This window comes from Hyla sarda, chromosome 6, assembly GCF_029499605.1.
Source record: "Hyla sarda isolate aHylSar1 chromosome 6, aHylSar1.hap1, whole genome shotgun sequence".
NCBI lineage: Eukaryota > Metazoa > Chordata > Amphibia > Anura > Hylidae > Hyla > Hyla sarda.
The window spans coordinates 177,436,389-177,463,339 of NC_079194.1; the positions used below are offsets into that span (position 1 = coordinate 177,436,389).

Below are 26,951 nucleotides of genomic sequence, written 5' to 3' on the forward strand. Positions count from 1 at the left end.
AATCTCACCCCTCCCCCTTGTGTTCTCTAGGTCTTCAAAAATTTACACCCCAGGGAGGAAGGAACAAATGGAACCAGGAACCCCTCGACGAACTCCTGCGCGATTTGGCTTGTGAACCTATTTCTGTATTTAATTGTCCACCAAAATCAACTTGTTTCACTGCTTGAGAACAAATCTCCCCTCTAGTATATTGGGACTTGTGGGAATACAGTTTCCTTTGTTGAGTCAGGGGACGTGATCTACCATTTTATTGTAAAGTGGAATATTGTTATTTTTAAGCAATAATGTATCTTTTGATGGCGTCAAGATGTGGAATGTTTTTATTTTTACATAACATTAAGAATCTCTGAGCTTGAAGTGATTTCATGCAGGACGGTGCTTGACATTCTGGCACTTGGCTATGTACAGGCTGGCGTTAACATGATAATTAACTTCTAACGAGTGCTGTAATGTCATAGGCAGGCCACAACAAGTGGATCACTTGGCTTATCGGCAGCTCCCTCTGCTTGAAGCCATTTTAAGTGCTGTATATTGACTAAAAGGCAACTGTTAAATGCTGATTATTGATTTTCTTGCAATGCTGACGGGATGAAGTGCAGCTGAGGGATTGTGGCTGGGCTTGCTTGTGTGCACAGGAGAGTTTTGTCATTGCACACTATACAGTAAGACAGCTGCCTGATACTGGATCAACCCTTACATTTGTTCCAGAATGCTGTAAATGAACATGTTTCTTATAGGTTTTAGGAACAACATTGACCTCTCTCAGAAACTGATACATGAAGAAATAAACCAGCAAATGGTTAAATACCCTTAAAATTCAGAATTTAATTATTACAAAGTCACAGTATAAATATATAAAATGATTTACAAAGAATGTACTCAAGTAAAAAAAACAAAAAAAAAAAAACACAAAACAGTGCAATGATTTGAATTGTGCTACTGACAGTGACAGGTTAAGTTTTACTCTTAAAATCAGTCCTCTCCCAGTCCTGTTTCCAGACATAGAGTGAATGTATCTGGGAATATAGGTTTATTACACTGGTAAATCGCAACTCGACCATGGGTCTGGCCATCAGATAAGGAAGTTCTCAGGCCTGCAGCTGGGTCAGGATTTGGGTGAAAAACTCTTATGTGAAAAACTGGTGCCAGAAAAGTTTTGGAAAAGATTTGTAAATTACTTCTTTAAAAAAAATCTTAATCCTTCCAGTACTTATCAGCTGCTGTATACTACAGAGGAAGTTCTTTCCTCTTTGAAATTCATTTCTGTCTGACCACAGTGCTCTCTACTGACACCTCTGTCCATGTCAGGGACCTGTCCAGAGCAGGATAGGTTTTCTATGGGGATTTTCTCCTACTCTGTGCAGTTCCTAAAATGGGCAGAGGTGTCAGCAGAGAGCACTGTGGTCAGGCAGAAAGGAAATTCAAAAAGAAAAGAACTTCCTGTGGATCATACAGCAGCTGATAAGTACTGGAAGGATTAAGTTTTTTTTTTTTTTTTAATAAATAATTTACAAATCTGTTTAACTTTCTGGCACCAACATGTGGAGTCAAGTTGATACATGATAATAAATTAGAATGGTGAGGTGCTTAACAATCAAATTCTCCCAAACAGTGCCCTACAACTAGACTTGAGCTTTGTTTATTTTCAGGTTTCATTAATTTATTTGTTGTATAAACCTTTTATATATACCTTGGTAATGTGTACAACCAGCAATACTTGAGGTTCTGTTCTTTAAATTAACAAAAACTAGTCCCTAATCTGTAAACTGACAACCAAACCTTATTACCCCTGTTTATTTTATTTTTTTGAGAGCAACTTGCTATCTGGATACCAAATAGTGTCGGATCTGCAACTGTTCATGTCCCTAAGCAAAACATTGCTCTGAGTTGAGTTGTTTAATTCTCAAAGATCCATAAGATTGTCTTTTATCATGTGCCATTTGTCAAAATGCCGAATAAGCATGTAAACTGTGCTCTGCACTGGTCACAGCACCAGCCCTTCATCAAAGACCTCCACGTGGCTTTGCCCTTCGGTTTCCAGCACTTGTAAATGCTCTTCTTGCAGAACGCAGAGACCTGTAAGACACTTTTTTTTAGAATCATACAGATTGGAGAGGCTGAGAGACATAAAAGTTGGCTTCATACTCACCCTATGTCATCACCGGGATGTTGGTGCTCCAGGTCAGCTGTACGCAGAGAAAGCTAAAATTAAGTAACCACAAGAAAATTTTAATGGAAAGTTTTAACTTTTAGGCTGTGTTCACTGTTTTTGTATTGATTATTGAACTTAATGAGGGACATAGGTGTTCACCAATTAAAACAAAAATGCATTTTTTACATTTATAAAGAAAGCACAGTGTGAAACAAAGCCTTGGGGTCTATTCACATGGCAGAATTTCCGCTTGCAGAATTCCTTCTCAAATTAAAGCACACAGACTTCTATGGGATTACACACCCCCATTGACACTTCTGAATTTCCACTTGCTTCCACAAGCAAAAATTCAGACGTGTGAAAGGGAGTGCGGAATCCCATAGAAGTCTGTGGGTTTTAATTTAAGGCTGAATTCCGAAAGCGGAAATTCTGCTGTGTGAATAGATCCTAAGGCTTTGTTTCACACTGTACTAAACACAAGAGTTTGCAGCGGTGGGTAGCACAAAAAAAATCCCAATAAGTGCTTCACCTGGATTTGCACACCTTTTTAAACAATGGCAAGTCCAGGTGCGGCCCACAGTTGGCTGTTAATCACAAGCACTGTGGTGGCTACTACTTATGTAACTTTATGTACTGGTTACTGTTGTTGTTTTATTTTCTATTTTAAATTGTGTCAACACCATCGGGGAACTTTATCAATTTTGTCTATCCTTGCAATGTCTCTGTAAGACTCTGTTCTCATTTGGGCATATTTATTATTCCATCATTTTAAATAAATCTGTCCTATTCTCAGATAAGGCGCCAAGCACCAGAATTCTGACTAACAAGTGCCACAGTACTGTCGACTTGTACAAACCTTTTCATTATGGTCTACTTTGAGACCAAGTGAACATCTGCTGAAAGCTCACTTCCCTGCAAAAACTAATTGGGAAAACATTTTTAGAGAAGAAAGTTGCCCTGATTCTCCAGTGTTGCTGTTCTGACAGGATTTTTTTTTTTTTTTTTTGCTTAATGTTTTGCTTTCGTGCAACAAATTTATAACTAGTCACATAGCCTTTTTAAATTTGTCTCACGTAAGCAAATCAGCTTTTTTTCCTCCTTTCTGTTTTCCATTTTGAGGTTTTGCTCATGTAAGGCTGCGTTCACACTATAAAGTTCATCCCGTTAATAAACGGCCGTTATAATGTATTGTTAATGGACGTTTAATAACGGGTGAATTAACAGATGCTAACTGCTGAATAATGTCTGTCCATATAACGGGCATAATCATCCGTTAAGACTCATTATAACATCCGTCATGTACGGACGTTTTAACACCACTGCCTACAGACTCCCACAGCCAGGACTACTACTACTCCCATCATGGAACAGACTTGTTTCCATGATGGGAGTAGTAGTTCCCCGGCTGCAGGAGTCTGCTGGTAGCTGGGGAGGTTACATTAGTGTTTGTACTACTACCCCCATCATGGAACAGAGTCTGTTCCATGAAGGGGGTTGTAGTACAGGGGCTGACTCTCACTTCTGAGACCTGATCCGATCAGAAGTTATTAAGCAGGGGAGCGGGCAGCATGCTCTGCAACCCTGCGATGTACTATGTATTTTTTACTTTCATTTTTAAATTCCCCGCTGGGAGCCCTGAATGGCCAATACTAAGGAGCCAATGAGGAATCCCAGAGGGGTTTTTAAAATGGACAATGTGAGGGGACATATGTATATTAAAAGTGTTGTGGTCGCATAGAGCGCTATATATCTAGCCCCCCAGCGCATTTATAAAAATGTCCCCCGCCAGCGCATTTATATGTATACATCTATACCCCCCGCCAGTGCATAATGTAACCCCGCCGACGTATTTGTCTTAATTTTCCATTGCAGCGCTATATTTGAATGGTATATCTATCAGAACGCATCCAGCAGCCGCCAGCCAGATGATCCTGATAGATATGCAGCCGCCTGCGCTATGAATGAATAGTATATGTATATAGATGTGCTGGGGGGGGGGGGGGGTTGGGGGCACAGACATATAGCGTTATCTGCCCCCCACAGCACTTCTATATACATAAGCAGCCGCCGCGCTATGAATGAATAGGGTATCTGTCAGGATCATCACGGCCGGGCGGCTGCTGGATGCGCTGCTGACAGATATACTTGTCTCATATATAGCGCATTTGTGCAGCGCTATATGTGATATGTCAGCAGCGCATCCAGCAGCTGCCCGGCCGTGACGATCCTGACAGATACACTATTCATTCATAGCGCGGCAGCTGCATATGTATATAGAAGCGCTGTGGGGGGCAGATAACGCTATATGTCTGCCCCCCGAGCACATCTATATACATATGCAGCCGCCTGCGCATTGAATAGTATATGTGCTGGGGGGCAGACATATAGCGTTATCTGCCCCCCACAGCGCTTCTATATACATATGCAGCCGCCGCGCTATGAATGAATAGGGTATCTGTCAGGATCGTCACGGCCGGGCAGCTGCTGGATGCGCTGCTGACAGATATCACATATAGCGCTGCACAAATGCGCTATATATGAGACAAGTATATCTGTCAGCAGCGCATCCAGCAGCCGCCCGGCCGTGATGATCCTGACAGATACCCTATTCATTGCGCGGCGGCTGCTTATGTATATCTGTCAGGATCATCATGGCTGGGCGGCTGTTGGATGCGCTGCTGACAGATATACTTGTCTCATAGCGCATTTGTGCAGCGCTATATGTGATATCTGTCAGCAGTGCATCCAGCAGCCGCCTGGCCGTGATGATCCTGACAGATACACTATTCATTGCGCGGCAGCTGCATATGTATATAGAAGCGCTGTGGGGGCAGATAACGCTTTATCATGCCCCAGCCCCCCCCCCCAATCGCTAGTCTGTTCCATGATGGGGGATAGAAGTACAAACACTAATGTAACCTCCTCAGCCACTGGCAGACTCCTGCAGTGGGGAATTACTATACTACTCCCATCATGGAAACAAGTCTGTTCTATGATGGGAGTAGTAGTAGTCCCTCAGCACTGCAGGAGTCTGCTGATGTCACCTCTTCTGAGCAAGCAAAATCTGTAAGCCAGGGTTGAGCTGGAGTAAATGCATGGCTTTTTTTTGATGGTGTGCAACTTTTTTGCGACAGTCGCACGTTATAAATCTCTGACTACTGCAATTCCATTTTCAAAACTTGCTTACATAAGCCAAACTCTGTCGCACAGGAGACATTTGAGAGACAAGTATGAGCAAGAAAAAGGGAGTAAATCCTTTTATAATTGTCCCCCCATGTCTTCCTGGTTCCTGTGACGTTTCTTTCCTGCAGTAAAAAATAAAAATAAAAAAAAGGCCCAGATATATCAAACTGGTTATTAAGGGAAAATCACTCCATTTTTTTGCTTACACAGTTTGATAAATCTGGGCTACAAGATACCAAGAAGAACAGGATAACAGCAGAAACCAGCGCTGCCAGTTGCAGTAGGTACGTTTGCTTTTTATTCAATGCCTCAAGGGGCAGTGAAAAAAAAGTTGACCTATTTGTCACACTTATAGCGCCCCCCCTCTCTGGGCAGGTTTTGATAAATCTCCCCCTTATATCAGAATGCATAACAGCAGAGGATACTCTGTACAGAGAGTGATTCACCAACTGAAAAGCTAGATGTTAACTGAGTTAAAGGTAATGTAACTCCAATATTGTAGACGGTATTGCAAAGAGAACTTATGCTTTGTCTGTATTAAGACTTACCTTATAACGCTCACTCTCTATACGTCTCTCGTCTTCTAGATTTCTCAGATATTTATTCTCTTTCTGCATCTGCTCAATCACCTCCTGCATGTGGCTATTAAATAAACAGTGATCACCAGACAGGTCCATATACAGTCATGGCTGTAAATGTTGGCACCCCTGAAATGTTTCTAGAAAATGAAGTATTTCTCACAGAAAAGGATTGCAGCAAAACATGTTTTGCTATACACATTGGGGGACATGTATCATTATTTGTGTAAGGTAGAAGCATTTTACCCCTTTTCCCGAATTCTAAATTATGTGCAGAAGCGCTAAATTTATCAATCAAGAGCAATGAGCTTCATAAATTGCGGGTAAATATAGTAATCTCCTAAATCCACTCTTTGGAAAATAGAATCAATGATTTAGAGCATCTTGCTACGTTAAGTCCAAGATGGCTTATATTTGCGCAAAAAAAAACAGCTCTTGCGGCAAAATTTTTGGTGTAAAAAAAAAGTACGCAGTTAATAAATCCATGTGTACTATAAATGTCACTCCAAGGTACCCTGATTCAGCCACATCTGAGGACATGCTCTACCAAAACGTGTGCAAAAAAATTGCGCAAAAAAAGGGCTTGCGCAAAATTTTGCGCAAAAAAAATACACACAAAACAGGGGTAAAATCTTTGATACATGTCCCCCATTGTGTGTATTGGAACTGAACCAAAAAAAGGAGGGAAAAAAGCAAATTGGACATAATGTCACACCAAACTCCAAAAATGGGCTGGCCAAAATTGTCACCCTTAACTTAATATTTTTTTCAAAGGGTGTGCAACCAAATAACTGAAATCAGTAGCTTCCTATAACCATCAATAAGCTTCTTACACCTCTCAGCCGGAATGTTGGACCACTCTTCATTTGCAAACTACTCCAGGTCTCTCTTATTGGAATGGCGCCTTTTCCCAACAGCAATTTTAAGATCTCTCCACAGGTGTTCAATGGGATTTAGATCTGGACTCATTACTGTCCACTTCAGAACTCTCCAGCGCTTTGTTGCCATCCATTTCTGGGTGCTTTTTGACGTATGTTTGGGGTCATTGTCCTGCTGGAAGACGACACAAGATCTCTGATGCAAACCCAGCTTTCTGACACTGGGCTGTACAGTGTGACCCAAAATCTGTTGGTAATCCTCAGATTTCATGATGCCTTGCACACATTCAAGGCACCCAGTGCCAGAGACAGCAAAACATCATTGAACCTCCACCATATTTCACTGTAGGTACTGTGTTCTTTTCTTTGTGGGCCTCATTCTGTTTTTGGTAAACAGTAGAATGATGTGCTTTACTAAAAAGCTCTATCTTTGTCTCATCTGTCCACAAGACATTTTCCCAGAAGGATTTTGGCTTAAGTTCATTTTGGCAAAATGTAATCTTGCTTTTTAGGTCTGTGTCAGCAGTGGGGTCCTCCTGGGTCTCTTGCCTGGGTCTCTCTAGTATAGCATTTCATTTAATTTAAATGTTGACGGATAGTTCGCGCTGACACTAATGCTCCCTGAGCCTGCAGGACAGCTTGAATATCTTTGGAACTTGTTTGGGGCTGCTTATCCACCATCCGGACTATCTTGCGTTGACACCTTTCCTCAATTTTTCTCTTCCGTCCACGCCCAGGGAGATTAGGTACAATGCCATGGGTTGCGCACTTTATAATGTTGCGCACTGTGGACAAAGGCAAATCTAGATCGCTGGAGATCGACTTGAGAACCAAAATTGTGGAAAAATATCAACGCTCTCAAAGTTACAAGTCCTCAGACAGTTCTCTTCTCCTCTTTCTTATGTCCATGCTTAGTGTGGCACACACAAACACAATACAAAGACTAAGTGAACTTCTCTCCTTTTTATCTTCTTTTAGGTGTGATTTTTATATTGCCCACACCTGTTACTTGCCCCAGGTGAGTTAAAAGGAGCATCACATGCTTGAAAATCTTTTTTTATCCACAATTTTGAAAGGGTGCCAATAATTTTGTCCAGCCCATTTTTGGAGTTTGGTGTGACATTAAGTCCAATTTTGCTTTTTTTCCCTCCCTTTTTTTGGTTTAGTTTCAATACACACAAAGGGAATAAACATGTGTATAGCAAAACATGTTACTGCAATCTTTTTCTGTGAGAAATACTTCATTTTCTTAAATTTCAGGGATGCCAACATTTACGGCCATGACTGTACACCATGAATATATAAATACAGACAGCACTCTATATGTCACAATTGTGTCATGAAAGTGCTTGTGCAATCAGCAGTTTATTTCCCCTGTAGCAGCATCTTTCAGGACCAAGCCATTTTTCATATTTGGTGTTTCGTTTTTCCTTCTAATAGCGATAACTCTTATTTTTCCATCTACATTTTCAATTGTACTTTGCAATGACACTCATTTTACCAAATTTACTGTGAAACAAACAAATCATTCAAATTCGAAAAGAAAACGCAATTTATTTTTATTTTTGGGGGCTTCAGTTTCTACGCTGTGCATTTTTCGGTAAAAATTACAAATCTATTCTGTAGGTCCATACGATTAAAATGATACCCAATTTATATAGATTGTTTGTTTTATTTTACTACTATTAAAAATTACAACTTCTACGAAAATTGGTATGTTTAAAATTGTCCTCTTCTGACCCCTATGACTCTTTATCCGCATACAGGGTTTAATGGGCTCTCTCATTAAAAATTATTTTGCTATTGCACTCATGGTAAATAAAAAATATTTCTAATATACTTTTTTTTTTTTTTTTTTAAACAGACGTTTTCTTTGTTTTATTTGTGCTTAAAGAAAACTCGAGCACATTTTCCCCCAATTCATACACAGACTTTAGACCGAAGCCCAAACACAGGAAGTGCAGCCTGGAGTGCTGAGGGGGGTGTGTCCAACCAACAGCATACGGCAGTTAAGTGTAAGAGGAGCTATGATTGGATGAGGCTGGACACACCCCCCTCAGCACTCCATGCTGAACTTTCTGTGTTTAGACTTCGGTCCAAAGTCTGTGTATAAGATGGGGGAAAATGTGCTCTTGAGCTTTTTTAAGCACAAATAAAAAAACATAGAAAACTAAATTTTTTTTTTTAAACAAAAGTATATTAGAAATATTTTTTATTTACCATTAGGAGTGCAATAGCAAAAAATGGTTTTAATGAGTTACCCTTAAATTTTTCTCGGTCGGCTCCATTGGGGGGACACAGGCTGACTCTAGGCATACAAAAAGTAAGTCGGCTCCTCCTGGCAGGATATACCCCGCCTACTGACCCCGAGCTAATCAGTTTTAGCTTAGTGTCAGTAGGAGGCAGATTTTTATTTTATAATCTAGGGCCTGTTGTAGGTTCTTTTCTCCTTTTTATTTCTTGTTTTATAGGTGGGGTTCAGGAGCATGGCGCTACCTTCTGTACTCCTCCCTCCTCTATCAATAGGGCCTATTTGGGTGCGGAGTCCACCCCTCCCGGTCAGTGCAGCCTGCTTCTCCTTCCTGCTCTGCGTGCCATTTCACCTCAACAGCTACCTGCCTCTTCATCTCTGGACGCAGGACTGCTAGAGCCTGCTTCTCAGCTCCAGCTGAGGGACACAGGACTTGGTGAGATTGCTTCAATTTATTTGCTGACTGCTTCCTTACTAGCACTTATGTCCGACCCCCAGACAGGCAACCACAGGCTTAGTCAACTACTACGCTTGCGTGGTTTGCAAGAAATAGTCGGTGGTTCCACTGAATCCGCCTGCTCCACCATGCACACCATCCCTCCTGTGTCTGTATCTCAGGATGTCCCCCTGGAACACGCGGTGTCTGCCCCTCCCCCATAGTGGGTTTCTTCCCTTTTGTAGTCTATCTTTGACCTGGCTAGGGTTGCCAGATCAGTGGCCTCTGCCTTGGAGCAGTCTTCCCTGGGCACGACCCCCAGGGAGTCCCGCTCAGTCTCTCCTGACCCACGCTACCAGCGATCTCGCAAGTGCCCTAAAGTGATGTCATCTGGCTCTTCTCCAGAGTCGGGTACTCGGGATAGACATTCTTCCTGTAGATCTCGCTCCTCTTCCTCAGTTCACCGGCAGCATCCCCTCTCTAGGGGCCACTCGCCCATTGACCATCCCAGGTCCCCGACTCCTTGTTCTAGGTCTAAAACACCTCAGTTTAAGGCTACCACTGCTAGCTCCCACACTCTCTAGGGGAAGTATCGGATGATGGGTCGGAATCCACCTCAGAGTATGAGGACCACTCTGCTGTGTCTGATATAGTGGATGGCTTGGTGTCAGCCATCAGAGACACTTTTCATCTGGAGGATCTCATCCTGATCCAGAAGTTTCTTTTTGCCACTCTGGGCATTCTCCCAAGGCTTTTAGTTCTCATGCGCAATTTGACGCCTTGTTGGATGCAGCTTGGAAGCATCCGGACAAATGATTCCAGGGAACCAAGAAGATTCAAGCTGTTACCCTTTCCTCCGGATCTGGTTTCCAAGTGGACGACGCCACATCCTCTTTCTCGTCTGTCCAAATCTACTACCCTGCCTCTGGCGGACGCGACATCCCTTAAGGATCCTGCGGACAAAAAGATTGAGAACTTGGTGAAATTTGTCTTTGAAGTGGCAGGTTTGTCCTTGCTACTCACCTTCGCATCCGCTTGGGTGGCCAATGCAGTTTGGGTTTGGGCTTCTCAGCTGCGGCAGGGCATCCTGTCAGGTGCACCTCAGGAGGACTCAGCGGATCTTGCTCGCCAACTCTCTCAGGCTGGAGACTTCCTCTGTTCAGTGGCCTTTGAGTCAGCCCGATGCACGGCTTTTGCCTCGGGTAATTTGGTCGCCATTCGTCGCTCCATGTGGCTGAAGGTGTGGGATTCAGATGCTGCTTCGAAGAAATCTCTAACAGTTGCCTTTCTCCGGTTCTCGGCTCTTTGGGAAACGTCTAGATGAAATTATTTCCGAAACTACTGGGGTAAAAGTTCTCTGCTGCCGCAGAAGAAATCTCGTCGCTCCGATCCCCGGCGGAAGGCAGCTTCCTTTCAGTCCTTTACATCGGGTTGCCGTCACAAACAGACCAACTCCCAGTCTCGTAAAGCCCCTTCTTTCAAACCATGTCCTTCCTGGAAGTCTGGCAACCGTAAGCCTCCCTCCTCCTGAAGGGACGCCCCCACCGGTGACCTCTTCTCAGGTAGGTGGGAGGGCATCTGTCTCTTTTCTGGGATATTTGGCTAGCACAGTTTCAGGACTCCCCAGTCCGGGACGTCATTTTCGATTGTTACCGGATAGAGTTCGCTTCACTTCAGAGATCGTTTTTTCCGATCCTGCCCTCCTCGTTCCCCTTATTTGGCGGCGGACTTTCAGGTCACTTAAGTACCCTACTCCCTCAGGGAGTGATTGTACCAGTTCCTCCAGGGAAGTGTTTTTCGGAGTTCTACTCGAATCTCTGTCATCCCCATAAAAAGAGGACCCTGTCTGTCCCATTCTGGACCTCAAGCTACTCAACCGCCATTTGCAGCTATGTCATTTTCGCATGGAGTCCCTCCACTCTGTGGTGGCTTCCACGGATCAAGGGGAGTTACTTTCTTCTGTGAATATCCGGGAGGCCTATTTTCCCCACCCATCAGCGTTTCCTCCGCTTAGCTGTCCTTGCGGGTCACTTTCAGTTCGTGGCTCTTCCTTTTGGCCTAGCTGCAGCTCCCAGGGTTTTCACCAAAGTCATGGCGGCAGTGATTGCCATCCTTCGGGCCTGGGGTATCTTGGTCCTCCCTTACCTGGATGATGTTTTGATCAAAGCCCCGTCCTGGCCCCAAAACTTGGAGAGCCTTCATCTCACGGTACAGACTTTGTCTGCCTTCGGTTGGGTGATCAAACAGGGAAAGTCCAACCTGTCTACCTCCCAGTCTCTTGTCTTTCTGGGTCTCCTTTTCAACACGGCAGCCGCCCGTGTACGTCTTCTGCAGGAGGGGTGTCTGTCACCTTCGGCGCCCCTCTCTGGTTCCCATTTGCTTCTGCATGGAGGAGCTGAGCTGGATAGTGGCTGCCTTGTTTCGCCCAGTTTCGCTATCGCCCTCTCCAGCTGGCCATCTTGGCCCAGTGGGACAAGTCGCTGTCTACTCTGGATCACCGAATTCTTCTGCCCCCCCCCCCCCCCCCCTCCGTTCGTCGGTCTCTTCTGTGGTGGCTCCACTCTCCCCTCCTTCTCCACTGGCGGTCATTTCTTCCCCATCACTGGCAGGTTGTCGCAACTGATGCGAATCTCCAAGGTTGGGGAAGTGTGTTTCAGGACCAGACGGTCCAGGGTTGCTGGTCCCCTCAGGATTCACCTTCCCATCAATCTTCTGGACCTCCGTGCCATCTTTCTTTGCCTACTCCACTGGGAGATTCTCCTTCAGGGTTGTCCAGTTTGTGTCCAATCGGACAATGCTGTGGCATATATCAATTGCCAGGGCAGCACGCGCAGTCGCTCGGCGATGGAGGAGGTCCCCAAGATTCTACTCAGGGCCAAGACTAGAGTTCCCACCCTCTCCGCAATCCACATTCCGGGTGTGAAGAATTGGGAAGCAGACTTTCTCAGCCGCTCATCCGCAGGTCCAGGGGAGTGGTCTTTCCATCTGTCATTGTTTGCGCAGATCTGCGATCTTTAGGGGACCCTGGATGTGGATCTCTTTGCGTCTCGCCACAACAGACAAGTTCTTTCCTTTGTTGGACACTCAAGGCGGAGGGCTTTCCCGCCATTCTGGTGGCTCCAGACTGGCCCAGGTGTGCGTGGTATGCCGACGTAATTCGGCTGGTCGCCGACGCACCATTGCCTCTTCCACTGCCCCGATCTGCTCTCCCAGGGTCCTCCCTGCCACCCCAGTTTACGGTCTCTGCATTTGACAGCATCAGGGGTTTTCTTCCGGGGGTGATTCGCACCATGCTTCGGGCTCGGAAGCTTCCTCTGCTGGGATTTACCACCGCACTCAGCAGGCTTATTTCTGGTGATGTGAGGCTGTCTGTCTCCACAGTCGGTTTCTTTTTCCTTTCCGTGCCTTCTTGCTTTTTTGCAATGCGGTCTGGATCAGTGATTGGCACTCGGCTCTCTTAAAGGTCAAGTGTCAGCCCTTTCTATTCTGTTTCAGCGGCTGTTGGCTTCCAATTCTCACGTCCGCATGTTCCTTCAGAGCGTGTCCCATACGTTGCAGCCATTCAGGTCTCCCACTCCTCTTTGGGATCTCAACCTGGTGCTTAGCGCTTTGAGGGAGGCTCCGTTCGAACCTATCCGGGATGCCTCTCTTTGTATCCTTTCGTGGAAGGTCACCTTCCTCATCACGATTACCTCCATTAGAAGGGTCTCCGAGCTGATGGCTCTCTTGTCGCTCTCCCTTCTTGGTCCTTCATCGGGACAAGGGGGTTTTTTGGCCGCCACCCTCCTTCTTGCCCAAGGTGGTTTCCCTCTTTCACATGAAAGAGGAGATTATTTTTCCTTCATTTTGTCCGGCTCCATCTAATGCTGCCATCTCGGAATCGTACCGTCGTAAAGGTAAGGTCCCACCTTTTCGGGTGACTGCGCACTCCATGCGTTCCGTCTGGGCTTTTTGGGCGCTTCGCAATAGGACTTCACCCTTGCAAGTCTGTAAGGCAGTCACTTAGTCGTCCTTGTACACCTGGCAGAATTTACTAAAAGTGTGCATGTTTGCGTCAGCTGACGCTGGTTTTGGTCGCAGAGTGTTGCAGGTGGCAGTGGCTCAGTCTTCTGCCTGATTTTGAGTTGGCTATTTTTCCCCAACCCCGGGGACTATTTTGGTACATCCCACGGTCTCTGTGTCCCCCCAATGGAGCCAACCGGGAAAAGCAGATTTTTATTTATTTTTATGCACCATAAAATATCTTCCTTGGAGGATCCATTAGAGGGGGAGGGGGATGGGGGGGGGGGCACAGCACCAGCCCGTTATGTCCGGTTGTTTTCGGTCATTTTTTGGTCTGGTTCCCAAGAGATTTTAAGGTAAGCATAAAAAAAAAAATCTACTTTTTGCACCATGGTCTGCAGTTTTTATCGGGTCCATTTTTGTTTTGATGGGACCGTTTTTGATTGCATTTTATTTTTTTTCTAGTATATGACATGACCAAAACTATTCATTTTTGGACTTGGGATTTATTTTTATTTTTTAAACACCATTTACCATGCTGATTAATTAACATATTGTAATAGTTCGGACATTTACACATGTGGTGACACCACATGTTTATTTTTGTTTACATTATTTTATTTGAAAAAATTACATTAACATTACTTTTTTTTTTAAAGTCCTCATAGGGGATTATTATATGCAATCTTTAGATTGCACATTGAACAATGCTGTGCCATAGCTGCCATGGCTTCTAGGAGCACTCATTGGATGGCAAGGAGCCAGGTAAGGGACCTCCCGACGTCCTCTCACCTAATCGGGACCATCGGGATGAAATTGCTGGGCTCAGGCTGCAGAGCTAGCCAGGAAGCAAAATTCATGCAAAATTATCCAAATCGAAAAACAGCTCTGTTCTTGAAAAAAATGGAAAAAAAAAAATGCAGCTCTGGTCCATTGAAGTCAATAGAGCAAAGTTGTAAAACCACATGCAACCTTTAGCTTTGGGTTTTCTATTCCTGGCTGTCCCCTATAAGTGTATTGGGGAAGGTCTTGTCTGCCTTGCAATCACAAGTACAATACTTCTGTCAAGTCTGTACACTACTGTTTAATTTATTGACTATATGAGTAGAGAGCTGTACTCTGCCGCTCTACTCATTATCTGTGTGACTGATGCAGATAGCAGTTTGCATACTTGGCAATGGCTCCATTAGGATGAAAGCTTTGGAAGTCCTGTTTCCCATATCACATGGAAGTCCCAGCAATCAGACACCCTGTGAATAGGGGAATGTCAAATGTCCTAATATAACATAAAAGACAGGATTAATACTAATGGATTGGGCTGTCCATATAAAAGCTGAAGGCTTTGTTTCCAAAAGTATGAAAGGACTCTTTGGAAGTCAGTCACTATCGATCCAGTGGCTCAATGGGTTGAAATAATGACTTCAGATGATTGGATAAAAAGGGAGACATATACTTTATAGTTATACTGTACACACTGGTTTTAAACAGCTGCAGATCAATTTTTCGACTTGTTCCTAACATTTAATTATACTCGGCTGACCCGAAGATCCTGAAGGCTTCATTCCCACTATGGAATTTCTGGAAACAATTTCCTTTGAATTTGCAAACTTCCTGCTATATGGTAAATATTCCAAAATCCGTGCCTGGAGTATATAGGCCATTGCTGTGGGCTTCCAGGCACCCTGAGCTACCATTTACAACCCTGTTGAACACCTACAGAGGCTGCCAGATGTCACAGTGGAATTGAAATATCCTGCTGTCCGCACACCAGCTGCTGATCCTTTTCATGGTGCTTCAGATCCATGCAGAGAGCTTCCCTTCGCATGCACCCACCACCATGAGTCTATCACAGAATGGTGGTGGTAATGCATGCAGAGGACAGCTTTCGTCACGGATCTAAATCACCCTGCAAAGGATTAGTGGCTCTGAGATTTCAGGCAGCCTCTGTGGCCTTCTGGTGGATTCTCCCAGATTGAACATGTTCAATCTTCCAGCAGAATCCAAATCTGTGTTGCCAATTCTGCTTAAGAATTTTTATAGTGTGAAATCAATAGGAGTCTGCTACAAGCGAAATCTCTGCATAGAAATTCGGTAGTGAAATTGTGTGAACAGGGCCTAATAGAATAAAGAATATATGTTAAAAGTACAAAGCTTCATTTAAATGTATAGGATGGGTCCAAAGGTTCCACTCCTTTAGTGTTGGTTTATTATGAAAGAATCTGCCTTATGAAACAGATCAACATACAGTAAGTACTTACTCTTTTTCTGTCATCAGCTGCTGAATTTCTTTATTCTGTTCCCGTATCTTCTCTCCCAGTGTCTTATTGGCTACTCTGTGAAAGGTAATACATTTTTGATCTTACAAGAAAGCTAATGAATGAAGACTACATGTATGTGACAACTTCACCTTAGCTGTGTAACTTACTTCTGTTCGCCGACCCATTCGTTCACATTGCACACAACCAACTCGCTTTCATGGTGCAGTCGCCGGCAGTCAGACCGTGCTGCTTCTAGAGAGCTTCGCAAGGTATTTAGCTGTAGAAAAAGACAAATGAAATGTTTCCAGTACAGTTTTCTATGATGGTGGTATGTGCAGTCTTTGAAGCACAGTGGGTTTCAGGACTGAGACGCGATGCGATCTAAATGACTTGCTATTGGCCTGTTTTTAGTCGCAGCAAAATGGATTCATTTAAGTATTCTTATTATTAAGGATCTTATCTGTGCTTATCTGATGCTGCAGATTTGCAGGCATGTTCATTTATTTAGTTTACATTGAAGTCTACAGCATAAAATATGTGCAGGATACTGTACGCGTGAAAACATCCCAAGGGTGAGTTCACACATCCTTATTTGTTGCTGCTGCAGATGTTGCTACTCATTAAAATCAATGGGCAGCCAAAATAAGGATGTGTGAACTGACCCTAATGGAGTATTCCAGGAATATAAAAATATTGCTTAACACCTTGTATGAGTACGTCCTTGGTCCGGCTCCCGTGATATAACGCGGGGTCCCACAGTGACCCTGCATCATATCACGATGGACCCGGTGTCATAGTGAAGCCGGGACCCGCCTCTAATAGCGTGCGGCACTGATCGCGGTGCCGCGCGCTCAAAGCTGAGCCACGCAGCTAAAAGTGAAAGTAAAAAGTGCCGGTTAGCTCAGGGAGCTGTTCGGGATCGCCGCGGTGAAATCGCGGCATCCCGAACAGCTGTACTACAGGAGGAAGGTCTTCTTACCTTCCTTCCTGCAGTCCGATCGCCGATTGAATGCTTCAAGCCTGAGATCCAGGCTTGAGAAATCAATCGCCGAAAACCCTGATCAATGCATCCCTATGGAGATGCATTGAACACAGTTAAAGATCAGTAAATGCAATGTTATAGCCCCCTATGGAGGCTATAATATTGCAAAAGAAAAGTGTAAAAAAAATAATTAATCCTTTGAATTATCCCTTCCTCTAATAAAAAAAAAAACTGTGTAAATAAAAACAAAAATAAACATATGTGGTATCGCCGCGTGCGGAAATGTTCAATTTAAAAAAAATATACCGCTAATTAAACCGCACGGTCAATGGCGTACCCGCAAAAAAATTCCAAAGTCCAAAATAGCGTATTTTTGGTCACTTTTTATATCATGAAAAGATGAATAAAAAGCGATCGAAAAGTCAGATCAATGCAAAAATGGTACCGACAAAAACTTCAGATCACGGCGCAAAAAATGAACCCTCATAGCGCCCTGAACACAGAAAAATAAAAAAGTTATAGGGGTCAGAAGGACAATTTTAAACGTATGCATTTTCCTGCATGTAGTTATGATTTTTTCCAGAAGTGCGACAATATCCAACCTATATAAGTAGGGTATCATTTTAACCGTATGGACTTAGAGAATAAAGATAAGGTGTAATTTTTACCGAAAAATGTACTGCGTAGAAACAGAAGTCCCCAAAATTTACAAAATGGCTGTATTTTTAAAATTTTGTCGCACAATGATTTTTTTTCCCGTTTCGCCGTAGATTTTTGGGTAAAATGACTGATATCATTACAAAATAGAATTGGTGGCACAAAAAATTATGATTTTTAAAGGTAAGGAGGAAAAAACGAAAGAGCAAAAACTGAAAAACGCCCGGTCCTTAGAGGTTAATAAGTTATACATAAAAAAAAGTTTGTTATTAACGCTACAAACCTTCCAGGGAAGGGTAAGTGCAGCGACATAGTTTTGTTAACCCAATTGAGCTCTGTAGCCTTTGCTTGTATTAGTTGCCACACTTGTCCAGTCCAGTTCTCTCCAGACATGTTACAAAATATCCTTGGATATGGACTTCACTGTTTCAGGTCATTCAAGATCCTGTGGCATGGGGGAAGGGAAAAGATACACAGAGGCATGATGTAGCCCCACAGAAAAGTCGCAGGGTGTTCAATCTGGTATTTGTGGAGGCCAGCACAACACTGATTGTTTCCATTCGCTAGTATACCGTTAGCTAAATAAAAACTGTACTGTAACTTTGGATCAGCCACACTGGAAAAAAAAAAACTATTGAACTCAATGGGCAGCAAAATCTGCGAAGGCAAATCTGCACGTGTGAACGTACCCTTGATTTATAAAAAGGCCCCTTAAAGCAAAACGACGGGTATACCCGTCGGCTGCTGAAGTGCGTTCGTGCAGAACAACTGGTATACCCGTCGTTTACATAATTGCAGCAGCATCCCGGGGGCTGAACTTTTCACCTTCTGTTGTCTCTGGCAGGTGAGAAATTCGGCTTAACCCCTTTGCGCAAAACACTGCATTTATACGGCGGATAACGCGATAACTTAGCACATTCCGCCGTATAAAGGCGGCATTCATTAAGTGCATGCTCCCGCGGTGCTGATCGGGTTAATTAGTTAAAGTCCCGGGGTGTCCGCGGGAGACCACTCCCGCCCAACACCCCGGTATCCCATTTGATTAACCCGATCAGCGATCGGATGAGCAGTTGTGGCGGGTGCGCGGCAGCGGCAATTGCGGGTGTGTGGCGATGGCGGGCGTACGTGCCACGCACCCGCCATCGCCACTACCGGACCTGAGAGGGAAGAGAGTGTGAGAGGAAAGGGGAAGTCGTTGCTTACCCGGTGGCGGCTCCGGATGAGTGAGGATCCGGCAGGCTGCGGAGGGATCTGACTGGCCGGTGAGTGGTCGACGGTGGCTCTCAAGAGCATGCAAAACTACAACTCCCAGCATGTCCAGACAGTCTGGGCATGCTGGGAGTTGTAGTTTTGCAACATCTGTGTAGTGGTCACCAAACTGTGATCCTCCAGATGTTGCAAAACTACAAGTCCCAGCATGCCCGGTATAAAATTGTAGTTGTGTGCCTCCAGCTGTTGCAAAACTACAACTCCCAGCATGCCCAGACAGCCAATTGCTGTCTGGGCATGCTGGGAATGGTAGTTTTGCAACGTCTGGAGGGCCACAGTTTGGAGATCACTGTGCAGTTGGCTCTAAACTGTAGCCCTCCAGATGTTGCAAAACTGCAAATCCCAGCATGCCCAAACAGCTGTCTCGGCATACTGTGAGTTATAGTTGCGTACCTCCAGCTGTTGCATAACTACATCTCCCAGCATGCCCTTCAGCGATCAGTACATGCTGGGAGTTGTAGTTTTGCAACAGCTGGAGGCACCCTGGTTGGAAAATACTGAGTTAGGTAACAGAACCTAACTGAAGGTTTTCCAACCAGTGTGCCTCCAGCAGTTGCAAAAGTACAACTCCCAGCATGCTCGGTCTGTCAGTACATGCTGGGAGTTGTAGTTTTGCAACAGCTGGAGGTTTGCGCCCCCCCCCCCCCCATGTGAATGTACAGGGTACATTCACACGGGCAGGTTTACATTAAGTCTCCTGCTTCAAGTTTTAGCTGCGGCAAATTTTCTGCCGCAGCACAAACTCCTAGCGGGAAACTCACTGTAAACCCATCAGTGCGAATGTACCCTAAAAGCACTACACTACCACATAATAAAGGGTAAAACACTACATATACACCCCCTTACACTGTCCCCACCCAATAAAAATAAAAAACATATCGTACGGCAGTGTTTCCAAAACAGAGCCTCCAGCTGTTGCAGAACAACAACTCCCAGCATTTCTGGACAGCCACTGACTGTCCAGACAAGCTGGGAGTTTAGCAACAGCTGGAGGCACCCTGTTTGGGAATCACTGGCGTAGAATACCCCTATGCAATCCCTATTTTAGTCCTCAAATGCGCATGGTGCTCTCTCACTTCGGAGCCCTGTCGTATTTCAAGGAAACAGTTTAGGGCCACATATGGGGTATTTCCGTACTCAGGAGAAATCGTGTTACAAATTTTGGGGGGCTTTTTCTCCTTTTACCCCCCCTTATGAAAAGGAAAAGTTGGGGTCTACATCAGCCGGTTAGTGTAAAAAAATTTTTTTTTTTTACACTAACATGCTGGTGTTGCCCCATACTTTTTATTTTCAGAAGAGGTAAAAGGAAAAAAAAAAAAAAAAAGACCCCCAAAATTTGTAACGCAATTTCTCCTGAATACGGAAATACCCCATATGTGGGCTCAGGAGTGAGAGCACACCATGTACATTTGAGGTCTAAATTGGTGATTTGCACAGGGGTGGCTGTCTTTACAGCGGTTCTGACATAAATGCAAAAAAATACCCACATGTGACCCCATTTTGGAAACTACACCCCTCATGGAACGTAACAAGGGGTATAGTGAGCCTGAACACCCCACAGGTGTTTGACAAATTTTGGTTAAAGTTGGATGGGAAAATGAAGAAAAAAATGTTAGTTTTCACTAAAATGCTGGTGTTACCCTAAATTTTTCATTTTCACAAGGGTAAATAGGGAAAAAAGTGCCCCAAAATTTGTAACCCCATTTCTTCTGAGAAAGAACATAACCTATAAGTGGATGTAAAGTGCTCTGCGGCTGAACTACAATGCTCAGAAGAGAATGAGCACCATTGGGCTTTTGGAGAGGTTTTTTTGTCCAGAATTGAAGGCCACGTGTGTTTACAAAGCCCCCATAGTGCCAGAACAATGGAACCATTTTGGAAACTACACCCCTCATGGAACGTAACAAGGGGTATAGTGAGCCTGAACACCCCACAGGTGTTTGACAAATTTTGGTTAAAGTTGGATGGGAAAATGAAGAAAAAAATGTTAGTTTTCACTAAAATGCTGGTGTTACCCTAAATTTTTCATTTTCACAAGGGTAAATAGGGAAAAAAGTGCCCCAAAATTTGTAACCCCATTTCTTCTGAGAAAGAACATAACCTATAAGTGGATGTAAAGTGCTCTGCGGCTGAACTACAATGCTCAGAAGAGAATGAGAACCATTGGGCTTTTGGAGAGGTTTTTTTGTCCAGAATTGAAGGCCACGTGTGTTTACAAAGCCCCCATAGTGCCAGAACAATGGAACCATTTTGGAAACTACACCTCTCACGTAATGTAATAAGGGGTACAGTCAGCACTTTTGCTCACTTTTTGCATTTACGCTCACATTTGCACAGCCCACTGTTCCAAGGATCTGTCAAACGCCAGTGGGTGTAAATGCTCACTGCACCCCTTATTAAATTCTGTGGGGTATGTAGTTTCCAAAATGGGGTCACATGTGGGGGGGGGGGGTCCACTGTTCTGGCACCACGGGGGGCTTCGTAAATGCACTTCTATTCCAACCAAATTCCCTCTCCATAAACTCAATGGCGCTCCTTCTCTTCTGAGCATTGTAGTGCGCCAGCAGAGCACTTGACGTCCACACATGGGGTATTTCCATACTCAGGAGAAAATACCCCCAAAATTTGTAACCCCATTTCTTCTATTACCCCTTGTTGAAATGTAATATTTGGGGGAAAAAATGCATTTTAGTGAGAAAAAAATTAAAATTCATTTACACATCCAACATGACCCAGCCCATTTTCACCTTCAGGACCTGGGCATTTTTTGAAAATCTGACCACTGTCACTTTAAACATTAATAACTCTGGAATGCTTTTTACTTATTCTGATTCCGTGACATGTTTTTTCGTGACATATTCTACTTTATGTTATTGGTAAAATTTCACTGATATTTGCATCCTTTCATGGTAAAAAATCTAAAAATGTCATGAAAATTTTGAACATTTTGCATTTTTCTAACTTTGAAAGTCTCTGCTTGAAAGGAAAATGGATGAGGTAAGGAAATACCTCATATGTGTATGTCAAGTGTTCGGCGGGCGCAGTAGAGAGCTCAGAAGGGAAGGAGCGACAATGGGATTTTGGAGAGCGAGTTTTTTTGAAAGGGTTTTTGGGGGGCATGTCCCATTTAGGAAGCCCCTATGGTGCCAGAACAGTGGACCCCCCCCACATGTGACCCCATTTTGGAAACTACACCCCTCACGGAATTTAATAAGGGGTGCAGTGAGCATTTACACCCCACTGGCGTTTGACAGATATTTGAAACAGTGGACTGTGCAAAAGAAAAATTTTATTTTTCATTTTCACAGACCACTGTTCCAAAAATCTGTCATACACCAGTGGGGTGTAAATGCTCACTGCACCCCTTATTACATTCCGTGAGGGGTGTAGTTTCCAAAATGGGGTCACATATGGATATTTATTGTTTTGCGTTTGTCAGAACTGCTGTAACAATCAGCCACCCCTGTGCAAATCGTCTCAAATGTACATGGCGCACTCTCCCTTCTGGGCCTTGTTGTCCGCCCCCAGAGCACTTTGCGCCCACATATGGGGTATCTCCGTACTCGGGAGAAATTGCGTTACAAATTTAGAGGGTCTTTTTTCCCTTTTACCTCTTGTGAAAATGAAAAGTATAGGGCAACACCAGCATGTCAGTGTAAAAAATTTATTTTTTTACACTAAAATACTGGTGTAGACCCCAACTTCACCTTTTCATAAGGGGTTAAAGAAGAAAAAGCCCCCCAAAATTTGTAAGGCAATTTCTCCCGAGAACGGCGATACCCCTTATGTGTCCCAAAACTGTTGCCCTGAAATATGACAGGGCTCCAAAAAGAGAGAGCGCCATGCGCATTTGAGGCCTGAATTAGGGATTTGCATAGGGGTGGACATAGGGGTATTCTATGCCAATGATTCCCAAATAGGGTGCCTCCAGCTGTTGCAAAACTCCCAGCATGCCTGGACAGTCAATGGCTGTCGGGCAATACTGGGAGTTGTTATTTTGCAACAGCTGGAGGCTCCGTTTTGGAAACAGTAGCGTACCAGATGTTTTTCATTTTTTTTTGGAGGGGGGGGCTGTGTAGGGGTGTGTGTATATGTAGTGTTTTTTACTTTTTATTTTAGGTTAATGTTAGTGTAGTGTTTTTAGGGTACAGTCACATGGGCAGAGGTTCACAGCAAGTTTGCCGCTGGGAGTTTGAGCTGCAGCGCAAAATTTGCGCCATCTCAAACTTGCAGCACTCACTGTAAACCTCCGCCCATGTGAGTGTACCCTGTACATTCACATTGGGGGGAGGGGGCAAACATCCAGCTGTTGCAAACTCCGAGCATGCCCTTTGGCTGTCCGTGCATGCTGGGAGTTGTAGTTTTGCACACTGGTTTGGAAACACTAAGTTAAGTAATAAACTTTCAAGTGTTTTGCAACCAAACTTAGTGTTTCCAAACCAGTGTGCCTCCAGCTGTTGCAAAACTACAACTCCCAGCATGCATGGTCTGTCAGTGCATGCTGGGAGTTATAGTTTTGCAACAATTGCAACAGCTGGAGGCACTGAGGTAGGAAACGGACAATGTGACAACTAGTGTGCCTCCAGTTGTTGCAAAACTACAACTCCCAGCATGCCCAGACTGCCCAGGCATGCTGGAAGTTGTAGTTCGGCAATATCTGAAGGCTCAGATGTTGCCGAACTACAACTTCCAGCATGCTTGGGCAGTCTGGGCATGCTGGGAGTTGTAGTTTTGCAACATCTGGAGGTCCACAGTTTGGAGACCACTGTATAATGGTCTCCAATCTGTGCTCTTCCAGATGTTAGAGAACTACAACTCCCAGCATGCCTGGACAGACTGAGCATGCTGAGATTTGTAGTTTTGCAACATCTGGAAGAGCACAGATTGGAGACCATTATACAGTGGTCTCCAAACTGTGGACCTCCAGATGTTGCAAACCTACAACTCCCAGCATGCCCAGAAAGCCAAAGGCTGTCTGGGCATGCTGGGAGTTGCAATTTTGAAACTCCCAGAGGCAGCAGTGAGATCGCTTTACGGCGATCTCACTGCTGCCAATGAAGATGCCGCCCCGCTGCCGGAAACTCGCCGCCGGGACTGCCTGGAGGATGCCGTTCGCGCCCGGACCGCTCGGGACACCGCATGGCCGGGTAAGTGACGCCGGGGGATGGGTCAGGGACACTTAGCAGAGTGGTGTGTGTCCCGATCCCTGTGATCAGGACTCACACACCGCGCTGCTATCAGCTAGTCCGATTTAACTAGCTGATAGCAGCGATCGCTGGGGGGGGTGGGGGATGAAACCCCCCCCGTGGTCGCATGGTAAGATGGCTGGCTATCAGTGATAGCCACCATCTTACCGGGCGCTGCGGGATGCCGCGAGTAGTGGCAAAAATGTTCATGACGTACCTGTATGTCATGGGTCGGGAACACCTTGCCACTCATGACGTACAGGTATGTCCTAGGTCGGGAAGGGGTTAAAGGGTACCTCTCATCAAAAAAACTTGATATATTATAGATTAATGTATGCAGAATAACTTCACAATTGCATGTTATTAAAAAATATGCTTCTTTCTATTTAATTTTCCACTTTGAAAAAATGACCACTAGGTGTCTCCCTACCAGTCCTGGCAGCAAGCATTTCAGACTCATGCTGGAGTCCTAAACACTACGAGCTGCCAGTCTGCTTTGTTCACAAAGGAAAACACTCAGAGCTGCCAGCCTGCTTTGTTCACAACCTGTTTGGCTGTGAACAAAGCAGGCTGGCAGCTCTGAGTGTTTAGGACTCCAGCATGAGTCAGAAATGCTTGCTGACAGGACTGATAATGAAAAATATGCTTCTTTCTATTGTATTTTTCCCGAACATGCTATTGGAAAGTTATTAAACATTCATTAATCTAAAATATATCAAAAGTTTATTTGATGAGAGGTACCCTTTAACTAAAAGTCGTCAAATACCTGTGGGGTGTTAAGGCTCACCGGACCCCTTGTTACGTTCCCTGAGAAGTGTAGTTTCCAAAATAGTATGCCATGTGGGGGTTTTCTTGCTGTTTTGGCACCATAGGGGCTTCCTAAATGTGACATGCACCCAAAAACCATTTCAGCAAAGTTTGCTTTCCAAAAGCCAAATGTGACTCCTTCTCTTCTGAGCATTGTAGTGCGCCAGCAGAGCACTTGACGTCCACACATGGGGTATTTCCATACTCAGAAGAGATAGGGTTACAAATTTTGGGGGTCATTTTCTCCTATTACTCCTAAATGTACAATTTGGGGAAAAAAACTGCATTTTAGTGAAAAAAATTTTTTGATTCACACGTCCAACTTTAACGAAAAGTCGTCAAACACCTGTGGGGTGTTAAGGCTCACTGGACTCCTTGTTACGTTCCTTGAGGGGTGTAGTTTTCAAAATAGTATGCCATGTGGGGTTTTCTTGCTGTTCTGGCACCATAGGGGCTTCTTAAATGTGACATGCCCCCCAAAAACCATTTCAGAAAAACTCACTCTCCCCTCTTGTCGCTCCTTCCCTTCTGAGCCCTCTAGTGCTCCCGCCGAACACTTAACATACACATATGAGGTATTACCTTACTCGAAAGAAATTGGGTTACAAATTTTAGGAAGATTTTTCTCCTTTTACCCCTTGTAAAAATTCAATAACTGGGTCTACAAGAACATACGAGTGTAAAAAACTGAAGATTTAGAATTTTCTCCTTCGATTTGCTGCTATTCCTGTGAAACACCTAAAGGGTTAACACACTTACTGAATATCATTTTGAATACTTTGAGGGGTGCAATTTTTATAATGGGGTCATTTATGGGGTATTTAGAATATGAAGGCCCCTCGAATCAACTTCAAAAGTTAACTGGTCCCTGAAAAATTCTGATTTTGAAAATTTTGTGGAAAATTGCTGCTATACTTTGAAGCCCTCTGATGTATTGAAGTATTGATAAAATTTTACCATTAACATGAAGTAGAATATGACACGAAAAAACTATCTCTGAATCAGAATGAAAAGGTAAAAGCATCCCAGAGTTATTAATGCTTAAAGTGACAGTGGTCAGATTTGCAAAAAGGCCTGCGTCCTTAAGGTGAAAATGAGCTGCATCCTTAAGGGGTTAAAATGAAAGAAGCGATCTGATTGGTTGCTATGGGCAACTAGTCAACTATTCCCCAGCACAGGGTTTAATAAATCACCCCCACTGTGACAAAAAAAAAGTGACTGCACCTAGTGAGGCAGACCCTGCACCTCTAATACTTTGACTGCAGCCAAAGACAGAGCCTTTTCAGGTTATACTGTATATGTCTAGACCAGAAGAGGTGAAGGGAAATGGCCTGTGTTCGTTTGAACATATAAGATGTTTTTTTTTTTTTTTGTAAGGCTGCATTGTGTAAACGGAGCATTTTCTCCACAATTGGTTTGCAGCATATACACACATCACAAGCTTTGTTGAGATCCGCTATGTCATCTTTGAGGCACATGAAGCGATTGTGTCCTCCGCTCTCTACAGCTGGCAGGTTACCTCACAACTTATGTGAGACAAACTCTTCTCATTTCGTTGTGGTAATAGTGAAAATTCTTCCATAGGAAATTTGCTGCATTTGTGAAGCCTTATTAAATGCTTGTTCATGGCATCTGCAGTATACATGGAGTCAGATCTGTAGCGGTTGTCAGAGACAGTCGTGATTTGCTCTATAACCAAGTAATTTAATAGTAACCTATTCTAATACTAGGTTTGAAAATGGGAGCTTAGAGCAGATGAGTCTGAAGGCTATGAAATCTCCAAGGCAGCAGAACTATACTCTTGTATGCTTGTCAGAGATTCATGAAGGAAAATGGACCAAGTTTGTGACACAAACTCTACCAAAATATGGAGTACATAATGTGAGCCAGACAAAACTTGGTTGGTATTGGTTTTTACTCCTACCTTCATAGCGAATAAGATAAATAGGGGCTAAAAGAAGCCATATAATAGGCTAAGGTTACTACAGGTTACACACACACCAGCCAAGAGGTGGCGTAACGGAGAAGCACTTGACTAACAGGTCTAGCAAATTGTACAAATATATTATATCATGTGCAGGATTCTAAGAAGTTTCCCAACATATACACTATATTGATAAATGTTCCCCAATGAACAGTAGTATATGTATGGAATGAACTGAAAATGTCTGCAGTAATATATAATGGTGGCTAATATAGCATTATATATGTAACAGAATACTTTAACAATAGCAATACAGTGGCTAGCGGTATAACCTTTTCTTTCTAGTGTTGTCAAGAACTGAAGAAATTATTCTGGCTGATTTCTGGCC

At 44.0% G+C, this 26,951-nt stretch overlaps 2 protein-coding genes across 19 annotated transcripts in view; one reads left to right on the forward strand and one right to left on the reverse strand.

The window, feature by feature from the left end:
* DHX38 (DEAH-box helicase 38) overlaps positions 1 to 301 on the forward strand; it is an 82,429-nt gene extending 82,128 nt beyond the window's left edge. For all 10 annotated transcript variants that reach the window (XR_008845126.1, XM_056525883.1, XM_056525881.1 and 7 more), the window contains one exon: positions 31 to 301. Coding sequence is in view for 9 of the 10 variants with exons in the window: in XM_056525883.1 (XP_056381858.1) it covers positions 31 to 115 (85 nt within the window). In the remaining variant the exon portion in view is untranslated. The remainder of the gene's footprint in view (positions 1 to 30) is intronic.
* Positions 302 to 1,482: 1,181 nt separating this feature from the next.
* The window catches only part of PMFBP1 (polyamine modulated factor 1 binding protein 1), a 302,187-nt gene continuing 276,718 nt past the window's right edge, over positions 1,483 to 26,951 (reverse strand). For all 9 annotated transcript variants that reach the window (XM_056525902.1, XM_056525909.1, XM_056525905.1 and 6 more), the window contains 5 exons: positions 15,906 to 16,015; positions 15,739 to 15,813; positions 5,884 to 5,977; positions 2,150 to 2,202; positions 1,483 to 2,076 (listed from right to left, as the gene is read on the reverse strand). In XM_056525902.1, the coding sequence (XP_056381877.1) occupies positions 2,004 to 2,076; positions 2,150 to 2,202; positions 5,884 to 5,977; positions 15,739 to 15,813; positions 15,906 to 16,015 (405 nt within the window). In that variant the 3' untranslated portion in view covers positions 1,483 to 2,003. The remainder of the gene's footprint in view (positions 2,077 to 2,149; positions 2,203 to 5,883; positions 5,978 to 15,738; positions 15,814 to 15,905; positions 16,016 to 26,951) is intronic.